At 39.4% G+C, this 26,434-nt stretch overlaps 2 protein-coding genes across 2 annotated transcripts; both read left to right on the forward strand.

The window, feature by feature from the left end:
- The first annotated feature begins 423 nt into the window (after positions 1-423).
- SLC10A5 (solute carrier family 10 member 5) lies at positions 424-1,679 on the forward strand. Its single transcript, XM_054595297.1, is given in 7 exon segments — positions 424-556; positions 559-617; positions 619-995; positions 997-1,341; positions 1,343-1,419; positions 1,422-1,569; positions 1,571-1,679. Coding segments are annotated over 7 exon segments (1,248 nt in total).
- Positions 1,680-6,245: 4,566 nt separating this feature from the next.
- IMPA1 (inositol monophosphatase 1) lies at positions 6,246-25,575 on the forward strand. Its single transcript, XM_054594968.1, has 9 exons — positions 6,246-6,323; positions 9,149-9,211; positions 9,572-9,705; positions 11,639-11,743; positions 13,246-13,291; positions 15,448-15,556; positions 17,123-17,231; positions 23,171-23,322; positions 24,130-25,575. Exons 2-9 carry the CDS (start codon positions 9,149-9,151, stop codon positions 24,243-24,245), a joined length of 834 nt encoding a protein of 277 aa, XP_054450943.1. The 5' UTR covers positions 6,246-6,323; the 3' UTR covers positions 24,246-25,575.
- The last annotated feature ends 859 nt before the right edge of the window (positions 25,576-26,434 follow it).

Raw genomic sequence — 26,434 nt, forward strand, 5'->3', positions numbered from 1 at the left:
GGAACACCCGCTTGCAGACCTCCTTAATGTCTATTTTAGTATTTCAGATCCTGACTGTTTCTAGTGTAGCTTTTCCTTACGAAGAAAGAAAACTCAAAAATGGTGACACTAAGTTTTTAAATTCATGTGAATAGGGGGCTCTTTTTGTTAGCAGAGAAGAGGAAGGAAGAAAGATTAGGTTTCTGTGAAAAATTGAAGCTGTAATGTGCTGTGGCTTGTACATTCGCATAACTACAGGGGAGACAGATTGTGTCACTAGCTAGGTAGCTTGATATTTGAAAGTACATAGTTCTTCCTCCTGTACTTTGATCCAGCAAAACAACTCATGCCTCAGTCTCAGCACGGCATTGGTACGTCTCTACCAGGAATGTTCTCTAGTTGTTTTTAGTGCTTTTGCATATATGATTAATTTAATCATTCAAAATGATTAGAAAATTTTTTTTGTCATGTGTGACTCTGAGAGAAGCAAGGAAATAATTTCTCAGTTTTTTTAATATGGAGAAGTCTGAGGTACTATTCTTAACAAAGATGGAAGAAACAGTCATCATCAGATCAAGTTAAAGGATAAATGGCCCTACTCCAGCTACCCCTTTGTGCAGGTGGAAGATCCTAAAATAATTGCAGGTGGTGAACATGACCAAGACCTTCTTGGATGCTACAAACTTCATCATAAAGCTAGTGACAGAGGAAGAAGGGGAGACAAATTTGGCTATTCAACTATGGGATTCTGAAGGTAGGCAATAAAGACTCATTGAAGAAATAAAGAATATCAGAGTTAAAGTGCTCAAACAAAGACAGGACAGTCTTTTCCAGGCATCAGTGCATATGGATAGAAATATCCTAATGCTTATTCTGCCAATGATACTGCTAAGTAAATGTGCATTTGGTTGCAAGATTGAATTGCAGGTGTTTCAAACAGTTTGGAAGAGACCTTTGCCAATAATGCTGGGCACAGTTACACAGTTTTTTCTTATGCTATTTTGTGGATTTCTTTTGACAAATTTTGGCATTGCCTGAGGCACAGGCTTTTGGATTTGTAATGACCTGTGCATGCCCAGGAAGAGGTTGGGGCTATCTCTTTGCTCTGCTTCTAGAAGGAGATAACACTTTGGCTATTTTGATGCCTTGCACATCAACAGTGTTGGCCCTTATAATGACTCCTGTCAATTCTTACCGGTACAGTAGGGTGTTAGGGTTATCTGGTACATTCCACATTCCTGTTTTGAAAATTATGTCAACACTCCTCTTCATACTTGTGCCTATATCGGCTGGAAAAGTCATCAAGTGTAGAATACCAGAGAAAACAAACATCCTAGAGAGAATCATTAGACCTCTGAGTTTTAATGTCTGTAGGGATTTATTTGATGTTCAGAATGGGATTAATATTTCCTAAAACAGTTAACCTAGAGGTGCTTCTGTTAGTATCTTGGTTCCTGCTCTGGGTTTGCTATTTGGGTACTCCTTTGCTAAAATGTCTAGGCTGCCCCTTCCTGTGAGTAAAACTGTTGCTATCGGAAGTGGGATACTAAATAGCTTCTTAGCTCTGGCCATTATCCAGCTCTCTTTCCCAGCCCAAGGCAGACTTAGCTTCTGTGGCTCTGGCTCCTTTGACAGTGGCTATGTGTTCTGCATGTGAAATGTTACTGATCCTCCTGTTCTACAAGGCTAAGAAAAGATGAATCCTTATCAAAGAATATAAAAGAAAAAATAATTCCATTCATCTAACAATCAAAGCATGACAGAATTCCTACTCTGAATGAGGTAGTACTGTGGGAGATTCAAAGAATATCTAAAATAATGCCTGTTCTCAATCCACTTATGATCTGATTGCAGACTTGACACTGGGGGAGAAATATGTACATTATCAAAATATATACATTATCATACAGGTGATCAGAAGAAGGAGACCACTTTGTAGCTGTGTTGGGACTATTTTATAGGGTTGGATTGGAATGTAATACTTTATTATGGTCTCGCAAGTGGGAAAAAGCAATTTAAAAAACACCTCCTGTTGTAATTATGAGACTATCCCAAACTTTTACAGAAGAGGTGTTCACATAATAGGCATCTTGTAAATTCTAATAGTATTAGGTAATTAGTTTGTCAGCCAATAAGACAACCAAAGTTCTTTTTTTCTAATTTCACTAAATTCATTATATGAATACCAAGACTTATAAAAGATGTGTTTCAGCATGGTGATGGCTGGTTATTATTCAATTCATAAAATGATAAATATTTACATGGAATCTTTACTACTGAGTCCTTCAAACAGAAATGTCCACTTAGATGCTGAAAATATAATTAAGCTCACACAAATTTAACTTACATGCATTTCCATGAACATATTTTACTAGACTGGGAGATGAGAAACCTGCCTTTCATTAACTTTGTGACCTTAAATAAGACACTTCTCTGTACTTCAGTTTTCATCTATAAAACAAAGAAATTCAACTGAGGTATAAGATCTTGCTCAACTCCTAAGTCTGTGGTTCTGGCATGAAATTCTAGGACCTAGCACCATGGTCAGGGTGATGGGGCAAAGTGAAGAAAATTCAGACTGATGAGAGTAACAACATCCAAATGATATAGTTAGGGAAGCAACCAAAATTAAAAAAAAAAAAATTTATCCTCACCCGAGGACATTTTATCATTGCTTTTAGAGAGGAAGGAAGAGAGAGAGAGAAAGGAGCATGAATTTGTTGCCTCCCATACATGCCAGGACCAGGGATCTTACATGTCAAACTGGAGATCAAACCCACAACCTAGGTATGTGCCTTGACTGGGAATTGAACCTGCAACCTTTTGGTTATGGGATAATGTTCCAACCAACTGAACAACACGGCCCAGGGCCAAAATACGGGCTTCATGAGTGCAGGGACCCCATATTCTTTGAATTCCCTCTAGTGTTTAGCACAATGTCTCAAACAGAGTAGTGCTCATTAAACATTTATTGCATTACTTAATCAGTAATATCTATAAAGGTCAAGATCATATGCTGCAGAGCCAGACTGTGCCTGGGTCTGCAATTTCAGCTCTGTCATCTACCAGCTAGATGACATTGGTCAAATTGCCTAGTCTCTCTCTGCATAAATTCATGTGGAAAGTGTGGGTAATGATCCTACCTACGTCATGCTATTGTTGTGAGGATTAAATTAGTTAATATGAGCAAGGTCCTCAGCACTGCCTAACACACAGTAAACTCATCATTACTGTTACTTTACAAACCTGATTGATCTTCCATGTTAAAAGCAGTTGAAAATGCATGGATGGGTTTAGGAATATATTTTATGTCTCAGATGTATCGTGGAAAACAGATTTTTACATAATAAAATTGATCTAATTTGGATTGGGATAAAGTCACTGAAGTATTTTTTTTTTTTAAAGAATGAGGTGCATAAAATATGCTATCTATATGGTGAGTTCATACCAAGCATTATATAACACAACTGTGATTGGTTAGAAAGAGATCCAGAGGTAGAAGGATTAGGCTATTTTTTTAAAGTTTCTTTCTAACCCATAAAAGGGTAGATTCTGTGATAACATTGTCCAAGCATAAATTTCTATGGTTATTTATTGATTTGAGAGAGACATCTATATGAGAGAAAAACATCAGTTGGTTGTCTCCTATACATGCACCCGCAACGCAGGTTTGTGCCCTGACCAGGAATCAAACCCACAACCTTCTGGTGCACAGGATGATCTTCCAATCAACTCAGAAAGCTGTTGGCATTACAGGACATGTCAGGGGCTTAACCATTATCTGCAGCTCCAACCTATTTTACATTAAAACATGAAAATCCTATTAGATATTCGGGAGACTCCACTCCCTGAGAACCTGCACATTGCATATTATGCAGGTAAATTTTATTTTTAATCAAAGTCCAAGACAGGAAAGTCTTATGATGTGAACCTGAATTTTTATTATTTATTTGTTTGTTTGTTTGTTTATTTTAGTGAAAGGGAGTTGCCACTTGCAAGCAGGTCACCTCTGGGGAGTAAGTTGGGTTAGCAAGATACCCAAGATTGCTTGGGAAGGAATCACCTGGTGACTGCTCTTTATTATGCAAATACAAGGTAGTTGGGTACCTATTCCCCATTTGCAGAAGCCCGACCAGAGCACTCTGTGACCTGACAAAGGCCATCCTTCCCCAAAGGCCTCTTCCTGTACAGTCAGGTGTCTAGGAGGTGTCAGGGGCTTTAGATCTCCCCTCTCTTCCATTCTGAGGTTTAGCATAATGAAAACCTCTCTCCAGGATGGAAGTCAGCTGGCGAAAAGGGATATCAAAAGCCTCCAAGAGGGAACTATGACCTGGACCCCTTACCAGGTGGCAGGTTTTGCTCTTACCTGGTGTGGCTGATGCTTGAACCTGGCCCCTCCCCATCTCCCAACCACCTTACCCTGGTAGATTTTTGTGACTTGGAACAATGACGGCAAATGTAGCTTTAAAAATTGCCCCTTTGAGAACCAAAGAACAATGCACCATTACTGAGGGCCCTGCAGCCATCCGGACCACTCTCAGACAAAATTCTTGGATTTTGGGGAACAGTTTGCAACGCAGCCCAAACCAGAGCTGAGCAACACTACCCCGACCCCCCCCACCAACCCCCCCTCTGTGCACTAGGCAGTGGTCCCCAACCTTCCTGACACCAGGGACCGGTTTCATGGGAGACAGAGCTGAGGGTGGTATGGGGGCAGGATGTCAGGTGAACTTCGCTGGCTGTATAAGGGGAGGGGTGAGGAGGAGAGAGGAGGTGGTTCTCAGGGGAGCTGTGCTGGAGGCCCTTTTACAATCGGGGACACCTGCACTAGAGTGCTCTCCATTTCGTGTTCAGGCAGGGGTTCTGGGAGGAGATTGGCCTCTTGAACTGAAAACAGTCAGTCACTTGAGAACAATGTGAGGCAACAGCTGAGGCCCCTAGAAAAAGGTTGGACCTCCTGCTCATTTGAGGTAGGAAGCTTTAGGTGATTTCATTTTGAGAGAATAAGATACTTAATCTTCTATGAGTAGGACCACGTTCACTGAAGAAGGTTTAAAAAGGACTCTGATGACATTTTTGTAAATGCCTGGAAAATATTATTTGCCTATGAATCAACACATCACCATGTAGTTGACAAGAATTTATTTTAAGATAACTGACAACAAAGAACCAAAAAAGCTAATTTCTGAAGTTTTATTTCTCTTTTTCATTAAGAACACAAAAGCATGTTTTTGCTAGACAAATGAAGGTATCCAATTCAGATACTTAAGCCATCAATCTTGAGAAGAATGAAAACAAAGTTTTGGCTTTTTCTGAAGTTTGAGAATTGATCATTCATCTCTGGGAACTTCTTCATGTGCAATGTGTTGCTGACAACACCCTGTCTTTTGGTCAAATATAGGGAATCAATCTCTTTGCAAGCAGGGAGATGAATAACCTGCTTTCCTGATCCTGTTGTGTCTAGGACCTCTTGGATCTGTGCAATGCTTTTTGCATTGTAATGGTAACAGTATATATCCCATGATGTCAGACCTGTTAAATCAAGAGAAGGAAACTCTAAGGACCATAGACTAGTCCTTGTATCTCATACAATGCAGCATCACTGTGACATATAGTCCCCAAGTGGGGACTCAGAGTCAGAATGTCCTGCTCTCTGCCTTTGCTCTGTGACCTCAGGACAAATAACTTCTCTGGGCCTTATTTTCCTCGTCTGTTTGATTAAACTAATTGTCATGGAACTGTTGCAACGTTTAAGTAAAATAATGCATATAAAAATGCAGTTGTCTGAAGCCTGGTAAGTCCTCAATAAATGGTAACCAAATGAATTATTGAGAATAGGAACAGTTGGTTCTAGGCATCACTTATCAATCTACCTATTAAATATATATAATTTCTATGGTTTATATAGAATTTCTATTGTGTGTGTGTGTATTTACTGCCTACTACAGGCTTAGCAAATAAAAGTTGTAAAATTGGAAGTAGATTTGCAATTTGTGTTTTGTCGAGACTACTCTGGAATAAATGAGAGAAAGAGAAGGGAAAATGGGAAGGAATGCGCAGAATAAAGACGAAAGGAATTAAAAAAAAAAAACTGTACAGAAGGAAGTGCAGGCCTGAGGCAATCAGAACCAGAGAAGAGAAAGAAGCCAGGCAGACGTGGAGCTGGCCCGTGAGATTCAGCCTGGGCAGGGCCGGGCTCTGCGGCGGGCGAGGGCCGCGGCAGCCACACCCCCGTAGGCGGGCCGCGGGGCGGGATTTCCTGTCCCGGCTACATCTCTTCCTCTGGAAGACTCGAGCTGCAAGTCCTTCCTGAAACCAGCGAGCCTAACGCTCGGCGGACCGAGGTGAGGCCTGTGTTCCTGCCACCCCGCGTTGGTCCCAGCGGGCTCGGTGGTGGGCCTTGCTGCGGGCGGTTGGCGCGGGGCGGGGGTCAGCGCCTGGGGCCTGTGGCGTTGTCCTGAGTCACTGCGCCGAGCGACCCCACAGCACCCTTGTGGCAGCTTCTGTAGAACGAGCCCCCTCTTTCATTTCACCAGTTTCGACTCGGGGACTGGACGCAGCCTGGGGTCACCTAGGCATCGTTAGGTCCCTTTGATCCGTAGTCGCACTTTTGGGGACATACAAGTGACAGCGAGGAGGGTGTGTGACTCTCACCGCCGGGCAGGCTGGGACCAGGACAGAAGCAGTTGAAAATGCTTCAGGCCTCTGGGAAAGAGACAGTTGGTCAAATGTGGTCCTTTCCATCAAGAAATGAGGTTGGAAAGGCGAGGCAAGCACATACGTGGCCGAAATGTAAGGAAGACGTCGCCGAGTGTGGGAGTCTCTGAGCAAGGAATATTCTCCAGACTCAGGACTCGGTTTCCCTGCTCAGGTGATTGTAATTCTGTATGCAGGCCGCACTCCTCCTCTGAGCTCAGGATCCCTTATGTCCAGCTGCCTAATGGATATGTCTCTTTGGCTTCACAAAGGTCCCTGGTACTCCACTAATTAAACTTGCTCACCCCGCTTCCTCCCCAAATTCCAAACTTGACTTCTTTCAGTTGCTCCCTGTTGTGATAACCCTTTATATGTTCAGTTGCCAACGTGGGAAATCTGGGCATTATTAAGCTTTTCCTGTCCATCATACCCCCAGTCCAGTCTTACTGAGTGCTCCCCACTTTACCTCCTGAGACAAATACCTCCTTCCCCACCCCATTCCCACCCCAGTCCCTGCAGGTGTAAGCCAACCATCAGGTGTCCTCTGGACTATTGGGATGTAAATCTGAATCTCTGAACTGATCTGCCCACTCTCTACCTTCCCTCCACCCTCCAGTCCATGCTCAGTGCCACCAGGAAAGGATTCCTCCAGGTGCTCACAACCAAGCGTTATCTCTCAGGCCCTGAGCAGGACGATCCCTGCTCTTGCCCCAGCCTTTCCCACCTGTTTCCCTTGATCTCTGAGTTGTCCTGCTGAGACCTTTCCATCCCCCTTCACTTCCAGGTGCCCTGCAGTTGTGTTAATATCCGTTCACTTGTTCTTCTGATCTTGGTCTAGGCGCATCCTCAGGGAAACCTTATCTGAGACCTTAGAGCTGGCCAGAGCTCCCTCTTACATACTTCTTTCTGCACTTTTCCTTAGCCTTTGTCGCATCAGTGATTTGGCATGTAGTCCATCCAAGTCCCCACTAGAGAGTCAGCATCAACTGTGGTGCAGTGCATAGCATACAATATTCAGCAAATAGTTCTGGATGATTAAAAATACACTGACTTCTGGGGGAGGATCCCTAGAAGAAAGGACAGATTGACATCTGGCAGGAAGAATGCTGGGCATTGTCACTGCTCTAAGGTAGGGAGAGGGTTGTCTGGAACAAAGCCTTCTGTTCATCCTAAAAAAGAGGAATAGGAGTAAATAAGAATGAAAAATACAGAAGAGTTTAGAAGCAGCTCTAGAAGTGCCCTAAGCAGTTACTTTTATAACTTAAACAGTGACTTCCTTTGTAAAGTTTTAAAGTGTTTATCTCAGGAAGAAATAGCAGCTGGCAGAAGCAGCTCAGTGTGTCTGCCCTTTGCTTTTTCTTACGGTGTGAGCACCTGGGACAGGGATGCCTGATGAGTCAAAGTGAAGCTCCATCAGCTATTTTCAGTTATAAAGGTGACATAATTTGGGTAGCTTTATAAATAATGCCACATTTTTTAGCCTGACAGCTTCAGAAGCTTCACTGTCCTAGGTACAGGCTATAGAGTGTGGTCCCGCCAGTGGTGAGTGACTTTAGTTTTCTCTTCAACAGTCAGTGGAAAGCTAGACAGCTCAGAACACCAAAACATTTTGGGCTTTTTTTTCTCTCTGAAACTCAGGGAAAGAAATTTTTGCTTTATTATTATTATTATTATTATTATTATTATTATTACTTGTGGTCCTGAAATTTTCTTTGTAGAACTGCCGAGTACCTCCTCCTTCTGGTATAAAAAGATACACCTCTGATAAAATTTGAACTTCATTCCTCTCATCTCCTCTCGCCAGGATCACTAGTGAGATTAACCTGTCACCTGTTGGGGCGGGGGGCATTTCTTTGTTTGGCTTGTGAAGAGATACTATCCTGTATGCAGTTGGCTTGAGAAATACCCCCAGCAAACCTGTACCAAAGATGAAAAGTCAGTCTCTGAGCTTAACTGTGCAGCCTGCTCCCAAACAGAATCAAAACTGGCAGATGAAGGGACAGTAAAAGCTCCTCCTGTGTCTTCTGGGCCCCTATTGCCTTCAGCTCAAAATACTCTGCATGCCAAAATGACACATTTGGGGGAGACATGTTCTGAACCCCTTCAGGTGTCCCTGTCCTTGAAAATACTTCTGTGTCCTTTCTTCATTCCCCAAGCCAATGTTATTTTAAATCTGATATGATTTGTGCACTTTGGGAGACACTTTCATAGAGTTTTTTTGTTTTTGTTTTTGTTGTTGTTACGAAAAATGTTTCTACAATAGAAGTGGAGTAACTTAGGTAGAAATGTGTTTTCCTGGATCTACCAGTGAATAGGGAAAACAAATTGAACTCTAGAATCAGGAAAGGGGTAAGAATTCCAAATGAATGTATTTTGCTAATTGCGATATTTTTATGAACTAACTATTCTGTGATTAAGACTTTTAGAGATTTGTCACTGCAGTGTTCTGATATGTGTTAAATCTGTTTCGAAGATGGCTGATCCCTGGCAGGAATGCATGGATTATGCAGTAACTCTAGCAAGGCAAGCTGGAGAGGTACGAACTACCTACCGTCTGGTCACCCACTGCAGCAGCGGTGGGCAGCCTGTGGCCGCTGTGTTAAATAAAACATACCTGCGTTGCTTTTCATTTTTCTAGACACTGTAAATGGAATGAATACTCCAATTTTATGTCAGTAGCTTTTTATGATGACAGTTGTGAATCTAAAATGGGATGTAACATTCTATGCTTTTGTACCTTGAACATAATAACCACTAAAGGCTTACTTTACACCTTGTGCTAAGAAATTCTTAAGAATCATGTTTAAGACAGTTTTACACCATTTCTCTATCTCATTTTTTAGTTTAACTTAAAATTACATATGTTTTTTCTGTTTTACCAAAAAACTCTTTCTAGGTGGTTCGTGAAGCTCTAAAAAATGAAGTAAACATTATGATTAAAAGTTCTCCAGCTGACTTGGTAACTGTGACTGACCAAAAAGTTGAAAAAATGCTTATCTCTTTCATAAAGGAAAAATACCCATCACACAGGTATTTATTATTTCAATTTTGAATGATAAAAATGAAACCTGGTTAGAGTCAACATATGAGAAAAAATTTTGATTCAAGACACAGAAATTCACTTGCATTAACTTAACCTGAAAAGCAATGTCTTTGGAGGGTGTGAGTGGCTCCACACAGCCCTGAGAGCAGAGGCTGGGGAGGAACCAGGGAGGGAGGTGGACCTGGACACTCCACAGGAGCCTCGGCTGCGTGGGCCGCTGGTCACCTCACTCCTGACTCTGATGCCTTCTCAGAGGCTTGTGAGCACACGGTTGTAGATCCTGGCCAGGGACACTTGGTCGTGGAACTTGAGTTATTTGCCTAAGATCAAGTGGCTGGGGAGCAACCAAGAGGGGATATTGAGCTTTCCTCATAGGAAGAGGAGTGTTCAGATGCTGGGAAGCGGATGTGACATTTGTCTGCCACAGGCATGATTTAGAAGCTCAGTTTTATTCTCTATATTGCAGACTTTTTTTATATGGTAACTGTAGGGAATTTGAAAGAAACTGCTACAGTCAGGGTTCTCGCACAGGCACGGGTAGAGCAGAAATATTGTCATCATTTTAAAGAATCAGCATTGTCATTCTCTACTTCCTGGTCATTTTAAAGCTTTAGCTAAATAAATATACTTCCTTTCAATAAAAAGGTGTACAGCTAAGAGATAAGATCATAATAATGATTGTTGGAACAGTTCATTATTGAATAAAGGAAAAATATAAAAATGAAAGTAGGAAAGGAAAGAAAACAATGAAATCAAACGCTGTTTCCAGAATTTACCTAAGATTTATTGCATAGTGTATTTTAAGAAGACAGGTAGATACAGTAATTTGGTGGGCAATTTGCCTTCTTGTTGACTTTTTTAATGTTCTCTATTTGAGTTCTCTATTGTTGCATAGCAAATTACCCTAAACCTTAGCAGCTCTAGACAAAAACGCTTATTATCTCAGTGTTTTATAAGGTCAGGAATATGAGAGTAGCTTAGCCGCAGGTGTCATGAAGTTACAGGCAAACTGTCGTCTGGCCTGCAGCCATCTCAGGCCTCCCCTGGCACTGAAGGATCTGTTCACTTAGGTGATTGTTGGTGACTTCGCTTGCTGCTGGGTGGTCTGTGGGCAACTTTCTCAGTTCCTCACCATGTGGGTCTCTCCTTAGAGCAGCTCAAAACAGGGTGGCTAATCTCCCCCAGGGTATGAATGTGTAGGGACGGGGGGATAGAGTGGATAAGGTGAACTACAGTGCCAGTTTATGAAGAGTCTTCAGGGTTGCACATTGGCACTTCTGCTTTGTTCTGTTGTTTAGAAATGAGTCACTAAGTTCAAGTTTACACTCAAGACAAATAGCATTAAGCCCTGTCTCTGGAAAAGAGGTGGGTGAAAAAACTGGGGGCATATTTTTATTTATTTATTTTTAAAAAAGATTTTATTTTTAGAGAGAGGGGTAAGGAGGGAGAGAGAAACATCAATGTGTGCTTGCCTCTTGTGTGCCCCGACCAGGGACCCGCCGCAACCCAGGCATATGTCCTGACCAGGAATCCAACTGGCGACCCTTTGGTTCTCAGGCCAGCACTCCATCCACTGAGCCACACCAGCCAGAGCTGGGGGCATATTCTTCATATTCTTAAAACTACCACATTCCCTGCTAAGTTCTCATCTACCACCAGCACTCTGCTCATGTGTTCATCGCTCTTGGGTCTGTGATCATCATGGCATCGCACTGTAGGGTTTTCAGTCCTGCTGTTTTTCACATGCCTGCTCCAGGGGAGGTAAAGTCTTCCCATGCTCATCATTCTGAAGAAAAAAGGAACAACGATAGAGAAGTGTGGTGTGTAAACTTTTGTTATGTTCTAATAGACTCTGTAGCTAAGGAAATGATAAGTTTGAAACTTGTTGAAAGTGGTGTAAAGAGTCACTCTTGCTTTTAGTTTCATTGGTGAAGAATCTGTGGCCGCCGGGGAGAAAAGTGTCTTAACTGACAACCCTACATGGATCATTGACCCTATCGATGGAACAACTAACTTTGTACATAGGTATGTTTTAAAATTTTTAATGTTGTAATTACTGTGTATATATGAACAGAATGGACCTTTAGAGTGCTCCATTCACAAACATACATACTTTTGAAAAATGTGTAATTTATAGAGTAGAATGTGTTATGAGAATTTCCATCAGATATGGTGATGGAATATTACTGCTGGGACTTGTGTGATCCAGTGCCCTGTTCATCATTTTTCCCCCACTGTGGGAGTCAGGTAAAAATAAAAGTAAGCAACATTGCTGCTTTGAGATCAGTTACAGAGCTCATGGGATTGATACTGGAGGTTCAGTCCAGGAGGAAAAGTTTAAAAAGAGCTTGGGTTTTAAGAGCAAGTCTTTGGCTTGAATCTCGGTGCTTGCCTATAGGCTTTGTGACATGGAGCAAGTTTCTTAACCTTTCTTAGCCCCAATTGTTTTTTTTTAAGTTATCTATAAAATGACCATATTAATGGTAACTGCCTCATGTAATTGTGCAGACTCAGTGAGCAGTGCATTTCTACAAGGATGCATTACAGTCCTGGCACACAGCAAGTGTTTGGAAAAGAGCCTGTTGGAATTGAGAGCCAGTGAGAGTTAAAATGAGCAGCTTTGTTTGGTGGGATTACACGGACGTTATATGTGAAGTTGCCATGTAGTTGTACATATCTGTATAATACAGAATTGATAAAGTCTGTAAAGCAAGGATCTGGGCTCTGTATGTGATGGATGTGAATGTGAAAGGCTGCTCATGGGATATTGTAACAGAGACAAGATTATAATGTAATATGTATAGTATCGTCTCATTTTAGTTCACATGAAAACTATTAAGTATTTCTAAACATTTTTATTTTTAGTAGTTACATTTAATCCATTTTGTCTATCTTGATTCTCTTCTGAGTCAGAAATTACAACCTATGTCTTAAAACTGTCATGTAGCCATGGTAGTACCTGTTGCTAACAGTTTACTTGTCAGATGTAGAGCTCCAAGTTTGAATTGAGACAAGTAACAATTTATTCTGTATAATGCATGCCTGTGTTTATAGGTCCAGGCTGGGGTAGAAATGAAACCAAAAAAAAGAGACATTTCTTTTTAACCAATTAAAAATCTCTTTTAAAATACATTTTATTTTTTGAAAAAGGATTTTTTTACATTGTCACTATATTTGTGGTATTTGACATTAAAAAATATAAAAATGGCATGCAGTATGAAGTGGCCTCCTGCTTCTGTCCCCAGTTTTTCAGGACCCATCTCTGAAGGTGAGAACTGTTTCAGGTTTCTTGGTGACACCTCTCGGAGATGCATCCTGCTTGCAGAAGTTTCCTGTGTGTGATGTGTATATATGACTCCCTCGCCCCCACTGTGTACACAGAGGGTTGCATACTGTACACACTGTTCTGGGGAAGAAGAAGTGAGATTATATGACAAATTTTGTAAGCAATTATATTATGGAAGAAACATGTTTAATGAAAATAAGTCCTATCCTGGTAAATTTGTATGTGTTTTTTTTTTTTAAAGATTTCCTTTTGTTGCTGTTTCAATCGGCTTTGTTGTCAATAAAAAGGTATGCTGTTTAAATTTATGGTTGGTAAAATACCTTGCTGTCATTTTCTGAGATAAAGTAAATATATCTCCTTAACAAGTTTAGATTTGTCTCTATATTCAATTTAGACAGCTGCATTATTCTGAAATAAGCTACAGGAGTATTAAGATTATGATGATACTTTTTCCAGTGAAGAAAAAGTTAATGTTTTTTTGAGAAGCAAGAGTTATAAGGAATACCCACAAGTAACAACTACACTTCTGTATGTAATCACTGTTACATATGTGATAGAATCCGCTGCATGAAGAGTTGACGCATGACCTACAGTGGTTGATGGCAGAAGTGAGATTTGAAGTAGGAATGCTTTAATAGTTGTTTGTGAAAGGCTAGGAAGTGGTAGGAGCCGTGCATGCATGGAAGATGGTGAGTGTTCAGGAGCCCTAATACTTGCTGTATGTAAACACAGTAGGACAAAATCTGTAGCTATTGCGTTGCCCTGCTATTTGATCAAATAATGAATGATGTTTATCATCATCTTATGTACCTTTCTTTAAAGAGTTTGTGATATATTTGATCAGCATGTACAGAAGAGAATTAAGAAGTCTCTGAAAATGAAAACACATATTAGTGCAAATGAAATTAGCCATGGGTTGTGGTGATCAGTGAAAATGAGCAAAGCAGCTGAATGTTTAGTGTATACTCAGCCTGGCACTGTGTGAGGTCCCTGCCATTGAGCTCCCAGTTAGTGCAAAAGTTAGATATGTGGGTCATACGTGGTGGACTAGGAAAAACAAATCATGAGAGCAGGAAGAGGATGGAACCAGCACTCCAGCAGTAGCTTGGGGAGATTTTCCTAAAGAAGATTCATATTCCATTGTGTGGCTTGGGTCTTAGAAAATGAAGAGCTTGACAAATAAAGAACAAAAGAAATGTATTTCAATCACAAAGAACAGCTTGGAGAAGAGCATGATGTGTATGAGAATGGTGAGATGGTTGTTAGGAGTGAAGCCCTCAAGGTCAATGAGAGAAGTCAGTGGTGGTCCATTGTGATATTGTGGCCTGACTACACCACAGCATTGAGATTTTGTTTTTAGGCAGAGGAAACCAGCAGAGGTTTTTAAGTGTAGAGTGACGGGTGTTTCCAGGCTTGTCCAGATTATATTGGAGGGGCCGGTAATTCTGAACTGAGATGCTGCAGTGAGAATTGCTGAGGAAGTGCCAGAATCAGGAAGTGTTTTCAAGATAAAATATTAAAGTAGGAGAATGGGGAAGGATTCCTCAGTGAGGCATGATCAGGTAATGAGTGTTTGGCCTCTTTGGTTGAGGTTTTTACAAGATGAGGTTCTTATCTGTGATGATGGAGTTGATGAGTCCCAGTTGATTTGTGGGCCAGAAAGAGCAAACTTAGAGGACTGTAGAGAGCTAAAAGCAAGTGGAAAAATACAAAATCCTGAGGTGCACAACTTCTAAAGGTTATGCAGATAAGGGGATCCTAAAAAAATGACACCAAGATAGGTTAGTGAGTGACATAGGGGGACAGAAGATCTGCCAGAGCCACGGAGCTACTGGATTAAATGTGGAAGAAACCTTGGTGATGTCAGCAGTCTCCAGTTCTTCACAGAAGGCATTTGGCCCGTAAGAGTTCATTGGCAATCACTGGCAGTCTTTTGGAAGCCAAATTGTAGTAGATAAAAGGAGAATGGGAGATGCAAAGTGTGGACTACTCTTTGGCAGTGAAGGGAAAAGAAATAACATTTTGAAGGTTTTGTAAAGGAGGGAGAGTTTGGTGAGAAAGTACCAGAATAGATAGATATTCCAGAGACAAGGTATCAGTAGGAAGCAGCTTTTCTAAGAAGTATGAGAGGGTAGGAATCATACTCATGAGGAAGGATTCACCTTAGAAAACAGGAAAGCTCTCTTCTCACCTGGGTGAGAGGGAGGAGGTTAAGGTGGGTGCTTTTAGGTTTATAAATGGATAAAAGTCAGGGATTCAAGTCTGATGACCTCTTCTCTCTGATTAAACTAGAAATTAGCATTTTAAGTGTCCTACCATGTAGCCATTTGAAAACATTATTTGTCAGTATATCAGATTTTCTTGTTACATTCTTAGACTAAGTATTGATTTCATGATGAAAAATACCCAGGTTTGGTAAAGGAAAGTGGTTTTCCATCTGCAGATAGAATTTGGAGTTGTCTACAGTTGTGTGGAGGACAAGATGTACACAGGCAGGAAGGGAAAAGGTGCCTTCTGTAATGGTCAGAAACTACAGGTGTCACAGCAAGAAGGTAAGTTTATCCTCTCATTTTGGGTGTGATGATATTATGTACCTGTATTTTGTTGGTCTTGAATGTTAACTTACAGGGTTCTCCAAGTGTTAACTCATTTGTAAGTTGTGTTTATTTCCTCTTTGCTTTTTTGTTTTTTCCCTGCTGGAGTTTGCATGTAGCAGTGTTAGCCTGGAATCTAGTGGAGTTGAGCAAACCACTCAATGAACTCTTATTGATGCCAGAGGCTGGGGACAGGGATTTCGTGCCTATTATTTCAGCCACTGCATCCCGAATTTTCTGTAGAATCACTCTGATTTGATGCCATCGGGACCACTCATTAGACAGTAAATCAGGGGAAAAGTGTGTTAAATTTGGGAATATTAAAAATGATGCCTATACATTTTTGTATGAGCTTGATGATGGACATTTTAAGTCTTTCTATGTGATAGCTGATTGAGGTTTTGAGTCACCTTTCTTCCGTAAGCCAATGCCCAGCATCTTCCAGTTCATACACCATTCTTTTAAATACAGCTCAGATTTAAAGATACTTGCAAAACAATCTAAATTCACAATTCTCCCACACTGTCATATTTTTTTTTCCTCAGACACTGAATTTAAAAGCAGATTTTTATTTCATTTCCTTTTTTAAAAAAGATTTATTCATTTTTAGAGAGAGAGAAAAAGAGTGAGAAACAGAGGGAGAGAAACATTGATCAGTTGCTTCTCACATGCTGTTGCGGGCCTGGTCTGCAACCCAGGCATGTGCCCTGACCAGGAGTCAAACCAGTGACCTTTTGGTTCACAGGACCACGCCCAATCCACTGAACTTCACCAGTTGGGGCATGTTTCCTTTTCACTGAACTCTAAGACCCCAAAGATTAGAGTATGAATCCTGATTTTCAAGATTTGTGAAAAAATGTGCATCTCAGAATTGAAGGACTGTGGTAGCCTTCCTACAAACAACTTCCCTTTTTATAATTATTCTTTTGTTTTCCATAATATTTAATAAAATTGTGCGATTATGAGAAGTTCAGCAGTGATAGATGTGTTCAGAACAAGCTGTGAGCATACTCCTTAGCTGGCAGAGGACAGTGTGTGGGGTCTCTAGCCTGTGACCAAGTGTTGAGTTGTCATGAATTCAGAGTCTCAAAGAGGGAATGGAAAGCTTTGTTCATCTGTGAAATTAGTAAACAGGGGGCAGATAAGAGAGCTGCCATTTCAAACTTGTTTTTTTTCAAATCTATATGTAAATTATTCATTGAATTTATTTCCTAAATTCCTCTTTAAATATTTAAAGTATTTGCTAATTTTCCCACTGAAGGTATTATGTATACAGACAAATTAATTATACTCTGCATATTTTGGGGATGGTCTAAAAAGCTAGACTCCTTTATAAAATGGCCACTGAGAAATAATAAATTTATCAGTATTTTAACATTTAAAGACTTAGAAGTAAACAAATTTGATACAAATAGGAAGGAAGCTAAAATTGTCTGTTTTATTCTGAATTACAGGTGTCAATTTTTTTTTTTTACTAGAATTCTTACCATTTACTCTAGTGATATTGGAAATGTTTTCTTTTAGATATTACCAAGTCACTCTTGGTGACAGAGTTGGGCTCTTGCAGAACGCCAGAGACTGTAAGAACTGTTCTTTCTAACATGGAAAAGCTTCTTTGCATCCCTATTCATGGGTAAGCTCTATTCATTCCCCTCTAGAGTTCCAGATAATTTAATGCATTAAGGAATAATTTTCTTTTAGAAATGAAAGTTTTTATTAATTGACATGAGAGCAATACCATAATTCTAATTTTCTAATGTAATTTGAAAATTTTTCATTTGAAAATAATTTCAAATTTAACAAACTTCACAGAAATAAAATAATATAAAAAAAATAGTATAGCCTTTGCCCAGATTCACCTATTAATATTTTACTCCCATTTGTTTGTCCTTTTATTATTCCCTCTGTGTGTGTGTACATGCACACCTTTTGTCTCTCTAAACTGTCGTAAGGTAAACTACTTACACCATAGTTCTTCATCCCTAAATACTTCAGTTTGTTACGTGTTAGGAGCAGAGATATTCTCTTCCATATGCATAGTGCGTTACTGAATTTATAAACTTGTTCTCTAATCTACCATCCAAGTTCAGTTTGGTCATTTGACTTAATAATGTCCTTTGTAGCATTTTCCTTCCTCCAAGGAAAGATCCAGGCTTCAGCCATTTAGCCAGCCTCTCTCTTTAGCCATCTTTACTGTGTGTGTTTTTTTTTTAAAGATTTTATATATTTATTTTTAGAGAGAGGGGAAGGGAGGGGAAAAGAAAGGGAGAGAAACATCAGTATGCAAAACATTGCTCAGTTGCTTCTTGCACACCCTCAAGTGGAGGTCCTGACCCACAACCCAGGTGTGTACCCTTGACTGAGAATCGAACTAGTGACCTTTTGGTTTGCGGAACAATGCTCAACCCACTGAGCCACACCAGTCATGGCACTTTGAATGTTGTTTCTGAGAAATCTGAGGCCAATTTAATTTCCTTGGCTTTTAAATTATTTCAGAATTTACATGGAACTGATGAGAATTTGTTTTTCTTTAAATCTTTGATATCTGGTTGTTTTACAAGGATGTATTTTGGAATTGCTCATTCTTGGATAGTTTTCTTCAGCATGTAGATTCATGTCTTTTTTTTCTTCAAGTTTTCTTGAATTATAGTTTTAAATATTAGTTCAAGTCTGTTTTCATTTTCTGCTTCAGAGACGCCAGTAGGCAAGTTCAGTCTCCTCTCTGTCTTCCATTTCAGCTACTTTCTCTCTGACTCTTTTGCCTTTTTTTTTTTTTTCTTTTCCTCATGGCCCTTTATTAAGTTTTCACTTGTATCTGTTCTCATTAGTGGCTGTCTTGAAATGTAGTCTTCACTCCAGATGTTATTTTGTCTTTTTTGCTCCACTTTCTTTTCTGAGTTCAATCATCTCATTTTATTTCTTCCTGGATGTTTTCCTCCGCTATTTCTGGTTTAGTTTTTGTATTTCTAATTTAACATACCCCTCCCTCCATATTCACAACTTTTTGTTTGGAGATATTTAATTCAGATTGGGTTGATTTCAGCTTCAGTTTTCTTCAATTTTATTGTTGATTTTTCAGGGGGAGACTTTATTAGCCAAAAAACCAAAGCACTTATTATCAATGTCCAGTGTTTTGTAGTAGTTTTGTGTGGATTTGACCTCCTGTTTTATATCTCTGTTCATTGTGTAATCAGGTTCCTGGTTTCAGATTTCCTCATTCTATCCGTTCTTCCCTGCTGTGCTTTTTCTTTCATGAATATAACTGGAAATTTGTGCCTTTGATTCCCTTCAGCGCTTCACTTACTACCCTCTACTCATGCCTCTGGTGACCACCCATCCATTCTGTTTCTGTGAGCCTGGTATTTTTGGTTTCACACATATGCACATTGGTGGAATAGCCTCTCCTGTCTTACCTGATTCTTCTGGAGCAGCACAGCATCCCTGCACTGCCACGTCAGTCTCTGTGGGTTTCCTAGCCCCTTCGTTGCTGTACCCAGGCTGTGAAGTACGACGTGCTGGTCTGTGACCACTGTCCCACTTTCACTTTCGTAGACTGGTTTGTGTGTTCCCTCTGGGTCTGCTGCTCCCTCCTGCTATCCCCAGCTCTCTGTACCCACAGGCTGGCAGTGCTGTGTTAGAATCCTCTTCCTTGTTTTCCCTTTACCAGAGGTGGTTTGAGAATTTGTGTTTTCTGATTCCTAGACTCGCTGAAGGAATAGGTTGTCTTTATTTGTCTTCATTGATTTTATTTGTTTGTTTGTTTGTTTATATTTTTATCCTCACCCAAGGATGTGCTTATTGATTTTAGAGACAGGAGAATGGAGGGAGATAGAGAGGGAAAGAAACATCAGTGTGAGAGAGAAACATCCATCGGTTGCCTCTCTTATGTGCCCTGACCCTGGAGGAACCCACAACCTAGGCATGCGCCTAGGCATGGAAATCAAACCCATGACCTTTCAGTTTACCAGATTATGCTCCAACCAGTAGAGATACCCAGTCAGGGCTTCATTGTATTTTTATTTGAGAGTGGGTAGTAAAGGTTTTAACACCATAACACCGCTATTATGCTCCAGACTCAGAATTGTTCTATAATAAAACTTTTATAAGCAAAGAAATTACAAGCCAGTAATAAACACTTACATAAATTTATCCTTAAAGTTTCAAGAAAAGTAAAGGTTGGAGGTCATTAACTTTAATATAGTTAATGCCTATGTTAAATAGCATTTCTCTGACATTTACTGTAATTGTTTGCTTGAAAAATAATAATAAAGTAGTTGAATAACCACAGATTTTTGGGATTTTAATTCACTACTAATTCTGTTTTTTTCTGAAAATATCACTAGAGCTATAAGATTCTTTGACCTGATTGAAAAACATTTAATAATCCAGCCTTATTTGTAGGTGAGTTAACCAAGGTCCAGGGGGGGTAAAGTGACCGCCCGTGAACACACAGTGGGATGGAGATGTGCCTGGGACCTGGCTTCTGGGCCATTTCTCTTTTTCCCGCATTAAATTTCTTTCTTAGGAATCAGTACAGTCAGTGTATAGTGTGGCCACTGTATAAACTCTAATCCTACGCTATAAATCTGTGCTCTATACAGTAAGGAGGAAAGCGGAAGAGCTGGTGTCAGTTAGCTGAGGAACCTCCCAGAATGAGATCCAGAGGGAGGTTCCAGAAGCCTGAGCCAGGGTGCCAGCTAAAGCAGGACTTAGGGGTGGACTATGGAACAGTTAGGCTGAGCAGGAAGGAGCTGCCAGTTCTTCATACCTTTATTTAACCTTTCATTGTTCCATTGCCAGAAGTAAAATGAAACAGTGACCTTTTATTTACAGAATTTCTCAAAAGTATAACTGAGAAAGTGTTTTCAAGGAGAAGTACAGATGTACTGATTTTTTTCTGTGAACTTTTGCGTTCAGCTGATTTTCCAGTTTTCCAATGTGAACCAGAAGTGTTAATTATACTCGCCCTCCCGCCCCCTGCCAAAATCAAGAGTTATAATTTTTGAATAAATGCCTTAAATAAGTAGAAACAGTCTAATAGTTTCTGAATTAGGAAAGGACATTTATAAGTTGATCATTATGGGTCCATTTTCTTTAAGTTATGGGGACTCACTTAGGTGAAATGCACTGTGTCTGTTTTCTTACATAATATTTTCTGACATCATGGTTTAGGGAATAATTTCACCAGAACCATAGCTTTTTCTCTACTGAGGTCCTTATATTGGGTTGCACAAAAAGTTTGTTTGGTTTTTTCTGTAAGATGGCTCCAGTAATGCTTAGTTGTCTTTAACTTCATTCAAAACAATTTTGTTAGATTGTATTGTATAGCCTGTCCAGCCTAAAGAGGCTGCAACACATCCAGAAAAAGCACGAAGTGACGAGGATATAGACAACCTATCAGATGCAGAGCTCAAAACACTGGTAATTGGGATGCTCACAGAATTGATTGAGCTTGCTCACAAAAATGAAGGAAGAAATGAAGGCTATACAGAGATTAAAAAAAGAAAAATATACAGGGAACTAACAGTGACAGAAAAGAAACCGGGACTCAAATCAATGATTTGGATCAAAAGGAAGAAATAAACATCCAACTGGAACAGAATGAAGAAACAAGAATTCAAAAAAAACGAGGAGAGGCTTAGGAACCTCTTGGATAACTTTAAATGTTCCAACATCTGAATCATAGGGGTGCCAGAAGGAGAAGAAGAGCAAGAACCTGAAAACTTATTTGAACAAACAATGAAGGAAAACTTCCCCAATCAGGCAAAGTTAATAGACTTCCAGGAAGTCCAAGAAGCCCAGAGAGTCCTAAAGAAATTGGACCCAAGGAGGAACACACCAAGGCACATCCTAATTACATTACCTAAGATTAAAGATAAGGAGAGAATCTTAAAAGCAGCAGTAGAAAAGGAGACAGTTACCTACAAATGAATTCCCATATGACTATTGGCTGATTTCTCAGAAGAAACTTAGCAGGCAAGAAGGGGCTGGAATGAAGTATTTGAAGTCATGAAAGGCAAGGACCTACAGCCAAGGTTACTCTATTCAGCAAAGCTATAATTGAGAATGGAAGGGCAGATAAAGTGCTTCTCAGAAAAGGTAAAGTTAAAGGAGTTCATCATCACCCAACCCTTATTATATGAAATGTTAAAGGGACTTATCTAAGAAATAGAAGATCAGAAACTATAAACAGTAAAATGACAACAAACTCACAACTATCAACAACTGAAGCTAAAAAGCATAAACAAAACCTAAGCAAACAACTAGAATAGGAACAGAATCACAGAAGTAGAGATCACTTGGAGGGTTATCAATGGGCAGTGGGGAGGGGAAGGGGAGAATGGGGGGAAAGGGAATAAGAAGCATAATTGGTAGGTACAAAATTGACAGGGGAAGGTTAAGAATAATATAGGAAATGGAGAAGCCAAAGAACTTATATGTACAATCCATGGACATGAACTAAGGCAGGGGGGAGTGTTGGAACGTAGGGTGGTGCAAGGCGGGGGGGGTGGTAAAAGCGAGAAAAAAAATGGGGACAACTGTAATAGCACAATCAATAAAATATACTTAAAAAAATCATCAGATGCTAACAAAATAAAAAAAATTAATATTTTAAAAACATTAAAATTGGTGAATTTTTGTGTAGCCATTGTAATATTGAAGATGGAAGAAGATACAGAACATTTTTGGCATATTGTGCTTTATTACTCCAGGAAAGGTAAAAACATAACTAAAACAAAAACGGATTTGTGCAGTGTATGGAGAATGCACTGTGATTGATAAAACGTGTCAAAAGTGGTTTGTGAAGTTTTGTGCTGGAGATATCTCACTGGATGATGCTCCCAACATGGTTGGGTAGACCAGTTGAAGTTGATAGCAATCAAATCGAGACATTAGTTGAGAACAATCAATGTTATACCACACAGGAGCTAGCCAACATACTAAAAATATCCAAATCAATGAAGTTATTGGTGAAAATGAAATATGTGTCTTTTCTTTTACTGAAAAAACCATTTGGACTTTTTTGGCCAACCCAATATATGTTAGGCACTCTGCTAGCTGCTTTACATAATTTATAATCATTATAACAGTGAACCAAGGCAGTTGGTATTCCTATTTTGTTGACAAAAAGCTACAGTTTAAAGAATAAAGTTTTTCCAAATTACATTTTTTAAGCAGCGGAGCAGGAAGCAAACTCAAGTCTTTGTGATACCAAAGATAGTCCTTTTTACTGGTTTTGACAAACATGATTATATATTCACACATGCCATGATAGTAGGATTTAGTATTTTTTTTAGCTTTTTCTCCTGAAAATACCATTGTTTTAATGTTTATCTTATTAAATTAGTTTGTGCGGACTAACTTTGTTATTTATATAGTGCACCATGGTAATTAGATTTTAGGTATTTTTATTTTTATTTTTTTTAAATTAGATACGGCCTTATTTTATGTGCATCCTCTAGATGGGTTCAGATTGTCTTGGTCAACACTAAAAATGAACTGAAGTTAAGGAGGAATACTTATTTGAAAGAATTCTTTCTTCCAATCTCATTTTTAAATTCTGTTTGTTAGGATCCGAGGCGTCGGAACAGCAGCTGTCAATATGTGCCTTGTGGCCAGCGGAGCTGCTGATGCATATTACGAAATGGGCATTCACTGTTGGGACATGGCAGGAGCCGGCATCATTGTCACTGAAGCTGGTGGGATACTGATGGATGTGACAGGTAGCGTGATGTGGCAGTGAAGCATTTCCTCTCTCTTCTGTTGGACTTTTCCTCCACATGCGGCTCTTGTCTTTCAATGTTTGATTTATGTTATACTCTTAAAGGCAAAACAAGACATGATTTTCTGCAAAATCAAAATAAAACATAATGGGGTATAGACAAGGGTAAGATGCTAAGGGTAGTGTGGGATTCCCGATGACAAATGGCTAAGCTTGTTCAAATGTGAGTTAGCAGGAGCTCTGGACAAGCTGTAGAAAAAGTCTAGAAGGTCCATAAACCTGAGGATTGTACCAAGAATTCTGAGTGGTGACCATGTGATAGCTGATGACTGACCTCTGCCTCCATTGCTTTCTGCCTCAGGCCTGCAGAGGTTAAATGCTTCAACCTGGTGGTGACATTTTAAAAAGGCGAACCTGGGTTAGAAATTCACCAGTTGTCTAGGAGAAGGGTGACAAAGAAGTCAGGAAATGGGAGGAGAGGGTATGAAACCATACTGGCTGGATTTCCTGTCCACAGACTCCCAAACATTATGGAGGTCATCAGAGTAACAAAAGTGCGCAAAGGGAGAAACAGAAAAATCACATTTTTCAGACTGGTGTGATTGAGACCCACCCCCAACTGGTTTCTTAAAAAAGATGCCTAGAATGTTGTCAAAGCTTAAACATTATGGTTATGCAAAAAAGTAGTTTTTTGAAAAGATGAATGAAAGCATTAACATGATTGACCATAGTATCTATTGCTGTTCTAGTTCTACAGGAATAGTTTTAATACAGAATGTAACCATTTTCTATATTTGATTGATTTCAGGTGGACCTTTTGATTTGATGTCACGGAGAATAATTGCTGCAAGCAGTAAAACCTTAGCAGAGAGAATAGCCAGGGAAATTCAGGTAGTGCCTTTTCAAAGAGATGATGAAGATTGATTCTGACATCCTCACATGCTCAGCCATGGTTGCTGCCTCTCCCCAAATTTGCTGCCACACTGATGGTGTCACAAAATTTAGTACAGCATTTCAGCCCTATAATCTGATTGGTTTAAATTGTTTTAGATATCCAGATTTTAAAAAATTGGTACTTGTTCCATATTTTACTAGGACTAGATAGGAAAGAATAGATGAAATGTTTGTTTCATTGTTTAAAATTCTGTGTGTAAGAATGTACTTTGGGAAAAACACACCGGCAGGTGATGAGATGGGTATCACATCCACTGAACTAGTCATTGAACAATTTAGAATGACTGAATCTATGTTCTTCTGAAATTTTGACTTGCTGTGTATGTACATAAACATTCTTAATTAGAGAGTCATCATTTTGGAAAAGAAATTTCTATTTAGATTCAGAAGACTTATTTCATTGAATTTTTAAAAAGTATGATGAGTACTTCCTAGACCTTGGTTTCTTTCTCCTTAGAGAACCATGTTTTATGCATCAGTGTGATAGGTAGCACTGAGCACAGTACCTGTCAGATGGTTAGCAATCCAAAACTAAGCATTGAAACAATGAGTATTTTGAAGGCAGAAATTCCTTCAGTTATAACACATACACAAAATAAAGAGCTCACCATTCTGTATTTTTCCTTTAGGTTTTGAAGTAACAATTATTTAGACATCCTTTTTATATTTCATGTTATCTTTCCTATTAACATTTTATTCCGTATCATTTCATTACTGTGCCGCCAGGTGGCGGTCATTACTGTGGGCATTTCTGCAGTGCGTCTATTTTCCAGGACACTGCGTTTCAGTATTTATGTGGAGTCCTTTACAGTTGCTGTGTTCAGACTTATCTGGTTGAGCACAGGAAACCTAGAACTTGGCAGATACATGAACGTGATAATACTGAACTGTTTGTTTCTTGTCAAACTCCTTGTTTCACATCTTTACTACCAGTTTCTTTTTAGCCTCTAAATATTCCTTACTGACTCAAACTCAAAAAGAATTGTTCTGGTTCATAGATACTTTTAAAGATTAATTTATTTTGCATGTGAACAGACTATTAGGTTTTCTTATGGCTTATGTGAGCCTTATATTTGAAGAAACATAAGTGCTTCTATAAAGTTTTTAAGGAAGGTCTTATCTTCCTGTTGTGCACTTCTAATACATTAAATGTATACGATATTAAGATTTGATTATAATTGTGCATTTGTGTTGTTAGTCATGTGTAGTAAAACATCTCATACTGTATTCTGATTGTTTTTATAATTAAATATATTTTAATTAAGACAATAATAACATTTTAATTAAAAAGTATAATTGAAATTTTCATTAAGGTTTATAGTTTATATTTTTTATTTATTCTTTTTATTAACTCATAAAACATTTTCTTCAATGGAAAGTGTCATTAAACATTTAGCATTGTTGAGTACAATACCAGGCATTATGCTAAGCACTTGACACCCATGATCATATTTAATCCCCACAATAACCCCAGGAGAGGTTATTATCCTCATTTATGAGGCACATAGATGTTGTTTACTTAGCTCACTTTCCCTGCTCAAGGTAACAGATAGCAGTGAAATTCACATAGAGCTGGAATCCATGGTCTTAACCCACCACGCAGTGGTCCTCACCTTGGCTGCAGAGGAGAATCACTTGAGACTTTTGAACGTGCATTGTGTGTGTCCCACCTGAGAGAATCTAATTTCTTTGGTCTGCAGTGTGGCTTGACCATCTGTACTTTTATAAAGTGTTCCAGGTGATTCTGTGGGAGGCCAGGCTTGGGAACTATTTGCTTACACTGTACTGCTTCCCAGAATCACCCGATTTTTTAGAAGTGGCCTATTCACCCACCCATCCCTTTGCCCACCAACACAAACCTCAGAGGGTTTCATCGTATAATTTGATGTCTTAAAATTGAAATGTGGTTTTTGAGTCATTTGCCGATAATCCTGATTTGGAAGCTATTGTACTGACCTTTTTTATTTCCATGAATGACCACTAGATGGCAACCTACACTTGGGAATCATCTTAGGAGTTTCATCTCTGAGAACATTTTATTTTTCCTTCAAATAACCTCATTAGCCAGTATTCTAGTTTAATGATCTAGTGTTAAAACCAGGGTAGTTTTATCATAAACTGAATTACTCTGGAGTGTGGATCCACTCATATTCCTTTTA

This window comes from Pteronotus mesoamericanus, unplaced genomic scaffold (assembly GCF_021234165.1).
Source record: "Pteronotus mesoamericanus isolate MK-2021 breed Mesoamerican mustached bat unplaced genomic scaffold, CSHL_Meso_final scaffold_54, whole genome shotgun sequence".
Taxonomy (NCBI): domain Eukaryota; kingdom Metazoa; phylum Chordata; class Mammalia; order Chiroptera; family Mormoopidae; genus Pteronotus; species Pteronotus mesoamericanus.

Bases quoted from the DNA above. Each gene is read 5' to 3' on its own strand.
- IMPA1 (XM_054594968.1), top strand. From the start codon at position 9,149: ATGGCTGATCCCTGGCAGGAATGCATGGATTATGCAGTAACTCTAGCA. The intron at 15,557-17,122 runs GTAAGTTTATCC...GTTTTCTTTTAG, and splicing joins ACAGGTGTCACAGCAAGAAG to ATATTACCAAGTCACTCTTG. The intron at 23,323-24,129 runs GTAGCGTGATGT...GATTGATTTCAG, and splicing joins GATACTGATGGATGTGACAG to GTGGACCTTTTGATTTGATG.